This window comes from Giraffa tippelskirchi, chromosome 4 (assembly GCF_054371585.1).
Source record: "Giraffa tippelskirchi isolate mGirTip1 chromosome 4, T2T-mGirTip1v1.2.pri, whole genome shotgun sequence".
In the NCBI taxonomy this organism is placed as follows: domain Eukaryota; kingdom Metazoa; phylum Chordata; class Mammalia; order Artiodactyla; family Giraffidae; genus Giraffa; species Giraffa tippelskirchi.
Window position 1 is genome coordinate 149,310,956 of NC_137278.1, and position 15,364 is coordinate 149,326,319.

The 15,364-nt window shown below is 42.8% G+C and overlaps 2 protein-coding genes across 29 annotated transcripts in view; one reads left to right on the forward strand and one right to left on the reverse strand.

The window, feature by feature from the left end:
• The window catches only part of KICS2 (KICSTOR subunit 2), an 86,741-nt gene extending 72,173 nt beyond the window's left edge, over positions 1–14,568 (forward strand). The window contains exons 4-6 of the transcript XR_014081896.1: positions 10,128–10,390; positions 12,435–12,575; positions 14,325–14,568. The gene's annotated coding sequence lies outside the window, so the exon portion shown is untranslated. The remainder of the gene's footprint in view (positions 1–10,127; positions 10,391–12,434; positions 12,576–14,324) is intronic.
• The window catches only part of SRGAP1 (SLIT-ROBO Rho GTPase activating protein 1), a 291,940-nt gene continuing 286,547 nt past the window's right edge, over positions 9,972–15,364 (reverse strand). For 16 of the 28 annotated variants that reach the window (XM_081588879.1, XM_081588875.1, XM_081588876.1 and 13 more), the window contains one exon: positions 9,972–15,130. In XM_081588879.1, coding sequence (XP_081445005.1) covers positions 14,753–15,130 — 378 coding nt within the window. In that variant the 3' untranslated portion in view covers positions 9,972–14,752. The remainder of the gene's footprint in view (positions 15,131–15,364) is intronic. The other 12 variants (XR_014081883.1, XR_014081886.1, XR_014081884.1 and 9 more) reach the window with 2 other exon arrangements.

Consider the following 15,364-nt stretch of genomic DNA (forward strand, 5'->3'; position numbering starts at 1 on the left):
GAAGCAGATGTTTTTCTGGAATTCTCTTGCTTTTTCTAAGATCCAATGGATGTTGGCAATTTGATCTTTGTTTCCTCGGCCTTTTCTAAACCCAGCTTGTACATCTGGAAGTTCTCAATTCATGTACTGTTGAAGACTAGCTTGAAGGATTTTGAGCTTTACATTGGTAGCATGTGAAATAAGTGGAACTGTGTGGTAGTTTGAACATACTTTGGCATAGCCCTTCTTTGAGATTGCAATGAAAACTGAATTTTCCAGTCCTGTGGCCACTGCTGAGTTTTCCAAATTTGCTGGCATATTGACTTTAGCATTTTAACAGCATGCTCTTTTAGGATTTGAAATAGCTCAGCTGGAATTCCATCACCTCCACTAGTTTTGTTTTTAGTGATGCTTCCTAAGGCCCACTTGACTTCACACTCCAGGATGTCTGGCTCTTGGTGAGTGACCACATCATTGTGGTTAACTGGGTCATTATGACCTTTTTTTTGTATAGTTCTTCTGTTTTATTCTTGCCACCTCTTCTTAATATCTTCTGCTTCTGTTACATCCTTACCGTTTATGTCCTTTATTATGCCCATCTGTGCATGAAATATTCCCTTGGTATCTCAAATTTTCTTGAAGAAGCCTCTAGTCTTTCCCATTCTATTGTTTTTCTCTATTTTTTGCATTGTTCACTTAAGAAGGCTTTCTCATCTCTCCTTGCTGTTCTTTGGAACTTTGCATTCAGTTGGGTATATCTTACCCTTTCTCCTTTGCCTTTCACTTCTCTTCTTTTCTCAGCTATTTGTAAGGCCTCCTCAGACAAGATTCCGTCTTGTTTTATTTCTTTTTCATGGGGATGGTTTTGGTCACCACCTCCTGTACAGTGTTCTGAACCTTCATCCATAGTTCTTCAGGCACTCTATCAGATCTAATCCTCCAAGATGGCGGAGTAGAAGGATGTGCGCTCATCCTCTCCCGTGAGAACACCAAAATCACAAGTAGCTGCTGAACAACCATTGACAGGAGAATGTTGGAGCCACACACCCCACCCCCCGCCAAAAGATAACCCATGTCCAAGAACAAAGGAAAAGCCTGAAATTGTTGGAGGGGCACAGTCATGTTAAAATCAAACCCCATGCCCGCCAGAGACTCTTGGAGGGCACAGAGAAAGCCTTGTGCACACCAGGACCCATGGGAAAGGAGCAGTGACCCCACAAACACTGATCCAGTCTTGCCTGTGAGTGTTTGGGAGTCCCAGGTGGAGGCATGGGTCAACAGTGGCCTGCTGTGGGTCAGGGGCACTGGCAGCAGCAGTCATGGGAGGTGGGGTGTGTTGGCATAAGTCCTCTTGGAGGAGGGTGCCACTAGCCCTACCGTAGAGACAACAGACTCCAGGACTAGGCTGTCTCAGGCCAAACTACAGGGAGGGAGTGCAGCCCTACCCATCGGCAGAAAATTGATTGAGGGCATGAGGAGAAGGGGGAAACAGAGGATGGATGGCATCATGAACTCAAAGGACAAACTCTGGGAGATAGTGAAGGACAGGGACGCCTGGAGTGCTGCAGTCCATGGGGTTACAAAGAGTTGGACACGACTGAGCAACTGAGTAACAACAAAATAGCTTTGTGTTGTCTGAAGTCTGGTAGGGTTATGCCTTCTGCTTTATTATTTTTCCTCAGGACTGCTTTGGCAATTCTGGGGATGACTATCTTCAGTGTTACGTCTGGATTTATTTTTCTTTTTGTGTGTATAGCATAGATTTTTGGTTTGAGGTTACTATGAGGTTTTCATCTAGCACTCTCTATGTATGTGTGTGTGCACGTGTGTGTGATTAACTTGCTGATCTATTATTTCAAGTGCCTTTTAAAAACCCTACATTTGTACTCTCTTCCCCTCAAGATTATCGGTTTGAAATCATATTTTCCAGGTAGTTGTTTTGTGTATCCCTTAACTGCTTATTGTGGGTATAGGTAATTTTACTACATTTTTCTTTTAACCTGCCTACTAGCTTTGTGTTTGGATGATTTCCTGCCTTTTTTTTTGTATGTTTGCCTTTACTGCTGAGTTTTTTTCATAATTCTCTTATTTCTAATTGTGGTCTTTTCTTTTCCACCTAGAGAAGTACGTGTGTGTGTGTGTGTGTGTGTGTGTGTGTGTGTGTGTGTGTGTGTGTGTGTGTGTGTGATTGTGGTCTTTTCTTTTCCACCTAGAGAAGTACGTGTGTGTGTGTGTGTGTGTGTGTGTGTGTGTGTGTGTGTGTGTGTGTGTGTGTGTGTGTGTGTGTGATTGTGGTCTTTTCTTTTCCACCTAGAGAAGTACGTGTGTGTGTGTGTGTGTGTGTGTGTGTGTGTGTGTGTGTGTGTGTGTGTGATTGTGGTCTTTTCTTTTCCACCTAGAGAAGTACGTGTGTGTGTGTGTGTGTGTGTGTGTGTGTGTGTGTGTGTGTGTGTGTGTGTGTAGCAGTTATCAGCACCTGGAATTGTTTTACCAAAATAGTTGTTGGCATGTTCAGTGCTTGTTACCCAACTGAGAACTATAACTACACTTCACGAGACCAGGAAGCTTAGCTGTCTTGTTCACTGCCATATGTCCAGAAGTGAGCCTGATTAAATGAGTGAAGAAATGCGGTGGAAGCATGGAGAATGGAGCGGTAAACACAAGCCAAGAGATGTAATATTTTAGTTGTGTTTTAAAGGATAAATGATTTCATCAGGTAGATGCAAGTGAGATAAGGGACATGCTGGGCTTTCCTGGTAGCTCAGTTGGTAAAGAATCTGCCTGCAATGTGGGAGACCTGGGTTCGATCCCTGGGTTGGGAAGATCCCCTGGAGAAGAGAATGGCAACCCACTCCAGTATTCCGGCCTGGAGAATTCCATGGACAGAGGAGCCTGGCAGGCTATAGTACATAGGGTCACAAAGAGTCAGACATGACTGAGTCACTTTAACAAGAGGTTTGAAGATGCAAAGGTGAAAGAGACATAGTTTCAGGTCTATAATGGGGAGCAACATATGGTTTCTGAGCAGGGGAATGATGTGAGCATTGTACAGGGGTCAGAATGCAGCAGTGATCATAAGCATAATCTCTGGGACTAGGTGGCTCAGAATCAAATTCTGGCTCTACCATTGGCTAGCTCTGTGACCCAGGCAAGTTCTTAACCCCTTGTGGCTTAATTTTCTCGTTTGTAAGGATGATAATAATTGTAGCTCCTGCTTGGCTTTCTTGTAAGGATTAAATGAATGTTTGTATAATGGTGTCTGACACTTAATACAAATTAGCTATTTTTATATGTGTGCTCAGTTGCTTAATCATGTCCGACTCTTTGCAACCCTTCGGACTGCAGCCTACCAGGCTCCTCTGTCCATGGAATTTTGCAGGCAAGAATGGGATGCCATTTCCTCTTCCAGGGGATCTTCCTGACCTAGGGATTGAACCCACATCTCCTACATTGCTCTTTACCACTGAGCCATCGAGGAAATTTATTTTTATCAAGCAATGTCTAGTAGATAGTGAGTCTTCTGTGCTTGCTTGCGTGTTAGTTTTTTTACTCACTAGTTCGTTAGATTGTTAGTTTATGTTTTTTAAGAAAGATGATTAGTAGGAATGTATAATCCTTGCAACGGAGAAGGCAATGGCACCCCACTCCAGTACTCTTGCCTGGAAAATCCCATGGACGGAGGAGCCTGGCAGGCTACAGTCCATGGGGTCGCTAAGAGTTGGACACGACTGAGCGACTTCACTTTCAGTTTTCCCTTTCATGCACTGGAGAAGGAAATGGCAACCCACTCCTGTATTCTTGCCTGGAGAATCCTAGGGATGGCGGAGCCTGGTGAGCTGCCGTCTGTGGGGTCACACAGAGTCGGACACGACTGAAGCGACTTAGCATAGCATAATCCTTGCAAAGGGGAGACAAATGCACCCAGGAAAACTATGTGGAAAGATACTATAATAGTTGTAGCAAAAAGGAATGAAGCCCAGAACTAGGTTAAAGCAGAGATAAAAATTAGTAAAACACTGAATACTAGGGAGGGGGGTGGAATATGTTTTGGAATACAAGAAAGTGGATTTAGTTTTTGGGTCTCCTGAGTTTAACGTGTCTAAGGGAAAAATCTCTGTCTGCTGATGTTCAGCTGAAATGATAGGGAGGGAGAAATCTGAGATTGAGGACAAAGAGGTGAGTAACACAGGGGTTTCCACTCTGAAAATGAGGATGTGCACTTTAATAAAGACTGAAGAATTTAGATCAAAACTTTCATTTACCTATTACATTGGTGGTGGCACAGTTGGTAAAGAATCCTCCTGCCAATGCAGAAGACAGTGGTTCAATTCCTGCTCAGGAAGATCCCCTGAAGGAGGAATGGCAACCCACTCCTGTATTCTTGCCTGGAAAATTCCATGGACAGGGGAGCCCTGCAGGTTACAGTCCATGGAGTCACAAAGAGTCAGACACTACTGAGCAAGTGCCTTTGGCAAAGAAACAAATGACTGTAACAAATGATTGCAAGCTTGTGTTTTGTGCTCCTATACTTTGCTGGCAGTAGTATAAATTTGTGCAGTCTTTCTGGAAAATAGGTTGGCAACATTTATCATGAGCCTTAGAGATGCTTATACCCTTGACCCAGTTATTTCACATTTTGGAATCAGTGCCAAATTAACAATTCAAAATGCAGACAGTGATTATGTACAGAGCTGCTTACTACAGCTTTGCAGAACATTCAATTGAAAAAACCTGCAAACAAGTGATAGGAAATGATTAAATTATGGCACATTTGTATGCTAAAATACTATGCAGCCCTTAAAAAATCATGTTTACTGAGTCTTGTAATATGAACTGATTTGAGGGAGATAAACCTGACAAGGATACACAATTATATGTAGAATACAAGGTCAACTCTGCTAAAAATAAGCATAGTGTAAGGACTAGAGTACATTGTACTAAAATGCTGCTGGGGATTATTTCTGACTGGGAAATTGAGGCATGGGTTGATGATTTGTAGAAATCCGGTAACTGAGTGTGAATTAGGATCAGATAATGGATTTTTGTCTTATCAAAATTTTTTCCTCTTCTCCTACTGTATATGCTAATATTCAGTTACTAATGCAATCATCATTGGCTCACAGACCATACCTTCTATTACAAAACCTGACCATGTTTCCTTGAAAAAAAATGCAGTCCATTCACCAAAGGGTTAGAACCTCAAATCTCATTTTCAAATTAGTTAATATCATATCATTGTATAATTTAGAATATTTCACCAGACTACTGATGATGCTTACCTCTCCCCTTACAGACATGATTGTTCACTTTCATTTAGAGGGACATGGATTTTTGCACCAGAGATTCCCTGGATATATCAAAGACAAAAAGATTAGTACAACGCATCATCATTGAGAGGATAATCCATCAGTAGTTCTTCCTTCAGCTGCACACCCAAGCAGCTAAAAGAGAGCCCATCACCCCAGGAGTACACTGGACAGAGAGTTGATTGGTAGGAAGGGGGCACCCACTAGTTGCCAGAACTGGATGGCAAATATCTTAACCTCCTTCAAGATGTTAATGTTGAATAAAGAATGTTGTCTTGGGGCTCCAGGAGGACTGGTCTCTTTCTCTCTTAAAGACACAGACACTCATTTAGATATTCAACCTGGTCCCAGCTCTCTAGCCACTCCTGCTAAGGAGTAATCTTGATAAAAATCACCATTTTTCACTGTAGAAGGCAAGTTTTCTATCCACTATCTATAGAGATAAAAGTCTACTGAAGAATGATGAACCTCACCATGATTATTTCCCCAAGGGATCATAACCCTATTTTCCAAAATCCAAAAGGGGATGTATGACCCATGGAATGGACTTTGCCATAATTTTCGGCTTCCAGGAACTTTTGGGCATTTCAGATCAAGCTTGGGAACTTTTCTGCTTGAGTCCCAACTACTCAAGGTAGAAGCCAGAAAACTTCCTTTCCCTGCCTTCCTAATATTCTTACAGGATGCTGGTATATGAGCAGTGGGAGGTGACAGCCAGACATCCCCACGTGGAACTCTAATTCAGGAGTGAGGGATTCAGGCACAGATTGGGAGGGTTGTGGCTGGCTGAGGCTCGTGGATTTGAGGATAGTAGTGAAGGGTAAGCAGGACAGTGGGGCTTTTCTGGAACAATCCTATAGTCTGATTTGGGCATTTGTTCTTGTGGCATGCATGTGTGCTCCGTCGTTTCAGTCGTGTCCGACTCTGCTATCCTATGGACTGTAGCCTGCTGGGCTCCTCTGTCCATGGGATTCTCCAGGCAAGAATACTGGAGTGGGTTGCCATGCCCTCCTCCAGGGGATCTTCTTGATCTAGGGATCAAACTCAGGTCTCCTGCATTGGCAGGCGGGTTCTTTACTACTGGTGCTACCTGGAAAGTCCTTGTTCTGTGGATCAGCCTCTAGATCCAACTCTCAGGTCCTAAAGTGGTACTTACCTGCTTTCAGATAGATGTTCCATTTAATGGCTTAGTTCAAAGTCATTCTATTATGTTTGGGGAAACATTTTCTTTAAATAGGTGGTCTTCCTTTCTTTTTTCATAAATTAGTCCATGTTTAGAGATTTCTGCATATCATTCTAGAAGTTTAATCAGGACTGAAGTATAACAGTAAGCATATTCATATAGAATTCTATGCAGCCCATAAATGGAGAAAACTACAGTTATATTTATATTTATTGTTGTTGTTCAGTCCCAAAGTAATGTCTGAGTCTTTGAGACCCCATGAACTGCAGCAGGCCAGGCTTCCCTTGTCCTTCACTATCTCCTGGAGCTTGCTCAAACTCATGTCCATTGAGTTGATAAGCCATCCAATCATCTCATCCTCTGTTGTCCCCTTCTCCTCCTACCCTCAATCTTTCCCAACATGAGGGTCTTTTCCAGTGATTTGAATCTTTTCAAATGGCCAAAGTTTTGGAGCTTCAGTTTCTGCATCGGTCCTTCCAGTGAATATTCAGGGTTGATTTCTTTTAGGATTGACTGTTTTGATCTCCTTGTTGTCCAAAGGACTCTCAAGAGTCTTCTCTAACACCACAGTTCAAAAGCATCAATTCGTTGGTGCTCAGCCTTTCTTATGGTCCAATGCTCACACCCATAAAGGACTACTGGAAAAGCCATAGTTTTAACTATATAGACCTTTGTTGGCAAAGTGATGTCTCTCTTAATACACTGTTTAGGTTTGTCATAGTTTTCCTTCCAAGGAGCAAGTATCTTTTAATTTCATGGCTGCAGTCACTGTCCTCAGTGATTTTGGAGCCCAAGAAAATAAAATCTGTCACTGATGCCACTTTTTCCCCATATATTTGCCATAGAATGATGGAACTGGATGCCATCTTAGTTTTTTGAATGTTGAGTTTTAAGCCAGCTTTTTCACTCTGCTCTTTCTCTCCTCAAGAGGCTCTTTAGAACTGTATCATCTGCATATCTGAGGTTGTTGCTATTTCTCCAAGGCAACTTGATTCCAGTTTGTGAGTGGTCCAGTCCTGGCATTTCACATGATGTACTCTGCATATACATTAAACAAACAGGGTGACAATATATAGTCTTGATGTACTCCTTTCCCAATTTAGAACCAGTCTGTTGTTTCATGTCGGTTCTAACTGTTGCTTCTTGACCTGCATACAGATTTCTCAGGAGGCGGGTAAGGTGGTCTGGTATTCCCATGTCTTGAAGAATTTTCCACAGTTTGTTGTGATCCACACAGTCAAAGGCTTTAGCACAGTCAGTGAAGCAGATGTTTTTGGAATTCCCTTGCTTTCTCCATGATCCAACAAATGTTGGCAATTTGATCTCTGGTTCCTCTGCCTTTTCTAAACCCAGCTTGTACATCTGGAAGTTCTCAGTTCATGTACTGTTGAAGCCTACCTTGAAGAATTTTGAGTATTACCTTGCTAGCATGTGAAATGAGCACAATTACATGGTAGTTTGAACACTGGAATGAAAACTGAACTTTACGAGCCCTGTGGCCACTGCTATTTTCCAAATTTGCTGGCATATTGAACGCAGTCCTTTAACAGCATCATCTTTTAGGATTTTAAAAAGCTCAGCTGGAATTCTGTCACTTCCACTAGCTTTGTTCATAACAATGCTTCCTAAGGTCCACTTGACTTCACATTCCAAGATGTCTGGCTCCAGGTTAGTGACTACACCACTGTGGTTATCTGGATCATTAAGACCTTTTTTGTATAGTTCTTCTGTGTATTCTTGCCGCTTTGTCTTAATCTCTTCTGCTTGTTAGGTCCTTGCTGTTTCTGTCCTTTATTGTGCCCATCTTTGCATGAAATGTTCCCTCTGTATCTCCAATTTTCTTGATGAGATCTCTAGTCTTTCCCATTCTATTGTTTTCCTCTATTTCTTTGCTTTGTTCACTTAGGAAGGCTTTATCTCTCCTTACTGTTCTTTGGAACTCTGCACTCAGTTTGGTATATCTTTCTCCTTCTCCTTTGCCTTTTGTATCTCTTCTTTTCTCAGCTATTTATGACGTCTCCTAAGACAACCATTTTGCCTTATTGCATTTATTTTTCTTGAGGTTCGTTTTGGTCACCACCTCCTGTACAATGTTACGAACCTCCGAACATAAGTTTTCAGGCACTCTGTCTACCAGATCTAACCCCTTGAATCTATTTGTCACCTCTACTGTATAACCAAAAGGGATTTGATTTAGCTCATACCTGAATGGCCTAGTGGTTTTCCCTACTTTCTTCAGCTTAACCCTGAACTTTGCAATAAGGAGCTCATGACATGAGCCACAGTCAGGTCCAGGTCTTGTTTTTGTTGACCGTATAGAGCTTCTTTATCTTCGGCTGCAAAGAACCTAATCAATCTAATTTCAGTATTGACCATTTGGTGCCATTTTAGGGTTTCCCAGGTGGCACTAGTGGTAAAGAATCCACCTGCCAATGCAGGAGATGAAAGAGATGGCAGTTCAATCCCTGGGTTGGGAAGGTCCCTTGGAGTAGTTAATGGTACCTCAGTCCAGTATTGTTGCCTAAGAAATCTCATGGTCAGAGGAGGCTGGCGGGCTACGGTTCATGGGGTCACACAGGTTTGGACATGACAGAGCACACACAGTTATATTTAGCAACATGGACTCTCCTGAACACAAAATTTCACGAAAAGAAGCCAAAGAAAATCTAAATATTGCAAGCCCATTTGTAGAAAGTTAAAACAACAGACAAAACCAAACTATGGTGTTACTTGTCAGGATGTTGATTAACTTTGGAGAGGCACAAGCCTAGCTTCTAGGAGGCTGATACAATGCTGTTTCTTGATCTGGGGTGGATGCAATAGGGTATCACTTTGTGAAAACTCTTACACTAATGATTTGTATACTTTTCTCTATGTATTTTATGCTTCAGTAAGAGTTTATTCCCCTCCATTTATGTCATTTTTTTTGTTACATCTCATGAATGTTCCAATCTGACATTTTGCTGATACAATCTGCACGTTGCTGATACAGTTTTACAAAGCTATATTATGTATTGCTAGTCCTCAAGAACTCGGGGCAAAAAAAGGGAAGATTGAAGATGAAATATCTATACATGGGGGAATTCTAAACATAGTCTAAACCTGAGGATTGCATTTCTGCATATTCGAATGAATCCCAAAGTTGGCTTGACAAGGTTTACTATGTCAAAAATTCCTTCTCAAAGGAAAAAGTTCAATCTGGAATGTTTAGGACTGTGCTCTCTCAGCTGCTTAGTTAAGATCCTCCTTACCTGTTCTCTCACTACACAGGGGTCTCCAAACTACTCTAAAAAACCCTGGCTTCATGGACAAGACCCTGTGAATGAGGTGCTACTTTCAAATTCACAAACAAAAATGAAAGTGAGATTAAAAACATTAAAAAGGTAGTTTCACGTGATTTAACAATTCAAGGCAACTCAGCTCTCTAAAGGGTTAACAGTGATGAGAAAAAGAAAGGAATGGAAACAGTGCAGAGAATCAGACCACACTGGAAGCAGACAAAGGCAGCCAGAACTATCTCATTTATTATAAAGATACACCGTGAAGAACAGACCTGACTGTATACTGAAGCCTGGAATGGTACATGCTAAAATGTACAGTACTATACATAAAAGTGCATTGTCACAACAGATTAACAAAACATTTTTTTTCCCTTCCAGAACTAGAAAAGCATCCCCCTTTACTTTCACCTCAGAGACGAGGAAATGTCATGGTAAGAGGCAGTACAGAGCCAAGGAGGACAGGATGGCCATCAGTAGCACGTGAGCAGGAGAGGGGTGAGGTGTCGGGGACCCAGAGAGTGACTGTATGGAGGGAAAGGCACAGTCACGGCTAAGAGGAAAACAATGTCTGATGACCACGACCTGACCATGACGGATGAGGATGCAAGACTGGACAATACTGAGCACCGAGGCATAGAAAGGTGGGCATGGCAAAGAAGCTGGGAGAGAGTGGAGTTAAGTTTCAAAACACTCAAGTGGGCGGAGGAATTGGGTGTGGGGGAGAAGTGTGTGGGGCAACAGTAAAGAGCAAGGCTAAGACTCCTCTAAAATAGAAAGGCACTTTCACATGTACATACTACAGATGTACATTGACACGATTAGGTAACAGTCACAAGCAGGAAGCCACCAGTACTGCAACTGATCAAACCAACAGGCAAGGACAATACTGATTTAATTATGTGGGCAGGAGTTAACTCTTAAGTCAGTAGGTAAATAGCAGTCTCTCCTGTCACACAGCCACTTACTATACTTTAAACGTCTATAATAACCATCACACTATACATTGAACTTGGATGAATGTTCTAAAGGGGGGCATTCACAAATGCACGGTTTATATATTTTCTTTTACTAAACAGTTTCTAAGATAAGCATTATGGAACCCAGTACAATTATTTCAACATACAAAATTCCCTACGTAATTGTAAGATACAGGTACCATTTCGATTATAATACAGACTCTATTTTTTTTTTTTTAAAGAAAGTATACTAGGGCAGGTAAGTGAAAACTCAATTTCCAGTTTGTTTTATTGATTTGAGCAAAGCTGTGCCAGAGTCACCCTGCTCCATGCCTGACACCCCAGCCCAGCTGGAGATTGGCTTTTAGCTCAGGTGCTAGCCTCCATTAGGGAGCTCTGTGGGAAGAGTCTTCACTTCTGAGCTGCCCCACAGTTCTAAGTCTTTATGGGAGGTAACTCAGAGCCAAGACTCAGCCCCCAGCGCATTTCCTGCATTCATGGCCTCTCATTACTGTGGTCAGGAATGACATCCCAAATCTGAAGTCTTCCAAACCCAACAGAACCATAGGCTCTTTAACTTTGGATTTCAGAGACTGTAATTATCAAACTAAAGTTCCTTTAGTTTATCGACCCTAGAGGCTATGTCTCATTCCCGAATACTAAGGAGACCTCCATGTCCCTGTTTTTTTTTTTTTTTTTTCCTTTTTCTTGATTAAATTATGAACCCATTTTTGGGAATGGCAAAAGTACAAAGACAGAAAACTCATACAATTTGACCCTCGGCGCTCTATATCCATTGATCACTGCTTATATTCATTTCAGTAGATTAAGTGGGACCCTGCTGTACATTATTCTATGGATTGCTCAAGGGGCATCAAAGTCAGATTACATTGTGTGAAAACGTGCAAAATTGTTAAACAATGGCATTTATGCCCAACTTGAACATGGAGCTCTACAAAGGGCCATTCAACAAATTGAAATAATTTACAGAACACTCATCAGAAAATATGTTTTAAGAACCATTCACTCTATGCTAATGATTCACTGCAAGCATCCTCACCCAAACCCAAAGGCCAATTTGGTAAATCTACTTAAGTGAGTTCTATGGATGGGATGTGAACATTCAGTCATATCAACTGTGAATACACATTCTTGTGTAAGTGGAGTCAGGTAATCTTTGTAGAACTATCATTTACCCATCACCAAAATGATTCACTTCTCAAACTGCACACGAGGACCTATGATAAGATTCTTAAAACTGGGGTAAAATCTTTCAGGAACTTATTTTCTTTCTTCTCTTCCCATTCCTTGTGCCTTCCCACTTCCCCACTGTGGGCTACACTTGTGCCTGTCAAGAGGACCACTCGCAGGTAAGCCCTTGAAGGAACTCATTGGGTGCTATTTTAGATCCTTTGTGAAGGGGCCACCTTGTCTTATCCTTGGAATCTTAGACTTTTACTAAACAAAGTAAGGATAAGTGAGTCCTTATTGAGTCCTTACTCACTCTGAGGTCACATCCTTTCCTGGGAATTGAAGGGAAAAAAAGCCTCAGGTGACAACAGAGTAATAGAGAGAGAAAGACGGAGACAGGTAGAGAAAGGGAGTGATGGGGGAGTGTTAGGAGCTGTTTCCTGGAAGAAGGCACAGCCTCTGAGGCTCTGAGGTCTGGAGCAGCATGTCCTCTGCCTTCCAGGGCAGCAGAGTCCTGATGTGGAGGGTGGAAAGGCAGTCCTCATTCCATCACAGGTGTCAACACCAAAGGGACGAGACATGGGAAGGTTACCAGGGAGAAGTCTGAAGAAATGGCGCTTGCACGAGGAAGATCTGCAACACTTAAGTTAAAGCTTGTAAAAGAACCCTCCCCAAATGAGTAAGTTCAAAACACCTCTTCCCTTTTGATGCCCTCTGTTAACATCTTACTCTTCCATCAAATAAGGAAGTGGTTTTTAAGAATCTTATTTTAATTTCTAAAAGATTTAAAGTTTCCTCCACCATTACTTCCACCCCTTTCTCTTCTGTTCCCCTATTGGACAACAGAGAATTAAGAGACCAAAGTGGAATCGAGAAAGAACTGGGAGATTATCTTAAAAGCTTCAGTGTTCCAGACATTTGGGAAGATTGTTCAGAAGGGTTGGTGCTCCTCAGAGCTCAGTCCTGGCTGGGTTTCCATGGTGTCCAAAGGTGCTGAAAGACTAATAAAGCTCAAGGGAAAGGTTGGGAGGGTTGCACAAGATGCTGAGCTGGGCCTCTTTATCAAAATGGGTGAAAAGGACGGTTGCAAAAATTCAGAGGTTTACAATACCTGGAAATACCTGAAGTAATTTTTTTTCACTATTTAGTCCATTTGTGAAATCAGGCTGCAGGCAAGCAACCAGCAGTGTGACTTTCAAAGGTAACAATATCTCATAAATGAAACCTCTCTTTGCATTAGAATGATCAGACTGGCAAACTGAGGTAGAGATCAAAGTAACGATCTTGATTTTAGTACAGATCCCCATTTTTTCCCCACACTGATGCATTCCCCATTGAGCTGAGAAATCAAAGTTCATACTGTGACTCTTAGGTGGGCATGCGATTGGCTGCCAGTTTGAAATCAAAGTGGTCCAGAGGGATTAGTTCTGGCTATCCATTTTTAAAGGGGAAAACCCCAAAAGCAAACAAACCTTCTTCATCAGTAAGTTCAATAACAGAGTAGATAAAATGCTTACAGATGGTATAAGTGGCTGCTGATAGAACAGCAGTGATCTGTACCTTAGAAAAAAACAGAGTTCAAGGTATTCTTCTTAAGATAGAGGGAAACAGAGCATAAATATGGGCTGATGAAAAACTTTCTATGGGTGAGGATGTCAGAGAAGGAGGATCCCGATGGAGTGGAGCTGACTACGTGAATGATGTAGAGACCAGTTGGGAAAAAACAAAGCAAGCCCTGGTTCCAGGCTGCACAACTGGGAGATCATCCTGGAACCATGGGGTCGTCTTCCCGCCTTGGTCTGGCTCTTACTAGACCACAGCTCGAAGAGACAGATAGCGAGGGAAGCTGGGGATTCAATTTAGGATCAACAGGCCTCTGCAGCATGTTTAGGGGAACCCAGATCCTCTAGTCAGGGGAAGAGAAGGCCAGGTGAACCAAGCACTTTCTCCATTGCTGAAGAGGAAAACCCAGGGCTTCACGGGAGCTGGAAGTTATTTTCTGGGCAACAACAGATCTCTGAAGGAGTGGATGGAACAGGGTAACCAGAAAGTCTTGAAAATTAGACTGTTCTAGTCTGTGCTGAATGCAGCGGATGGACTTGGAAACCCTCCTGGGGCCCGATCAGGCTCAGGGAAAGAGTCCAGCAGGAGCTCTGGGGGACTGTCCCCCTCTCCTTTCCCACATTTAGTTGGCGCAGTAACTGCAGAGGTTCTAGCACCCCCTGCTAAGATTTAACCTGGGCCCAGGGAAACGACTGTTAGGAAAAAGACAATCATCCTAGTCATTCAGGCAGTGTGCTGCAAATCCCACTGGGAACAGCCCACTGTGACAACAGCAAGTACGCAGTAAGGGCTGGTCTCAGCCCCGCTGCATGAGATCAGAGGTACTCACTGTCAGCTACTAAACAATACCATTGTCACCTTTCAGCCTTACTCCAAGTGCCACTGACCAATACTGGTTACACTCCAGGGCCTGGCACTCAGATTCTCCTGCCTTGAGATGCCAGCGTTTCTGATTCACCGGCTACACTAAGCCTGAAGCACTGTGCAATGTGCAGGGCAGAGCGGTGCTGTCTTCATTACAAATGGTGCAGCATTGGATTTTCAAGTAAGTCTAAGTGTTTCTATTGTCTTTAAAATGGCATATGTCCAGTTATTTAAAAAAAAAGAAATTACAAAATACAAATGCCCGTGTTAATTTAGCTAATCTCAGACATTACATTCGAGAACATAGAAAAGCCAAAAGATCTCCAGTTATAAGCACATGACTAATGCAAGTTATGGATCGTTGACTTTTGTCACTAATCTGTCTTCTCTTTTTAATCATCACCCCAGATGACCACGCTCAGTTGGGTGTTACATTGTGCAGGACTTGTCTGCTGGACCTTGGGAAGGCGGGGCAGGTCCCACGGTCGGGTTTGTTTTTGGAAGAACAGCAGGTTTCGGCCGAAGGGCTGGGGGCTTCAGCTGCACGCCCATTCTGGGTGCCACCGCAGGCTTGAAAGTACTCAATGTGTCACTGGAGGAGCTAGTGCTCCGACGAATCTGAGGCTCTGAGCTCCTGAGGGCAACGTTGTGCAAAGGGCTGAGAGATTCCGTGGAGGTGGCGGGGGTGGGAGAGTTTTTCACTTGTTCTAAGGTATCCAGCACCACGTCGGGGGCATGCTTTGCTGTACTCTGTCTCTCCAGTTCTCGGAGTTCATTCAAAGCAGTGTTCATCGTCTCTTCGATATCCTGTTGGAAAAACAAATGACAGATGGTAACCTAGACTTATCATGGTGATCATTCTGAAATGTACAGAAATGTGGAATCACTAGACCGTGTTATCCCTGGAGAAGGAAATGGCAACCCACTCCAGTATTCTTGCCCAGAGAATTCCATGGACAGAGGAACCTGGCGGGCTACAGTCCATGGGGTCGCAAAGAGTCGGATACGACTGAGCGACTGAACTGAATTGAACTGAAGGGG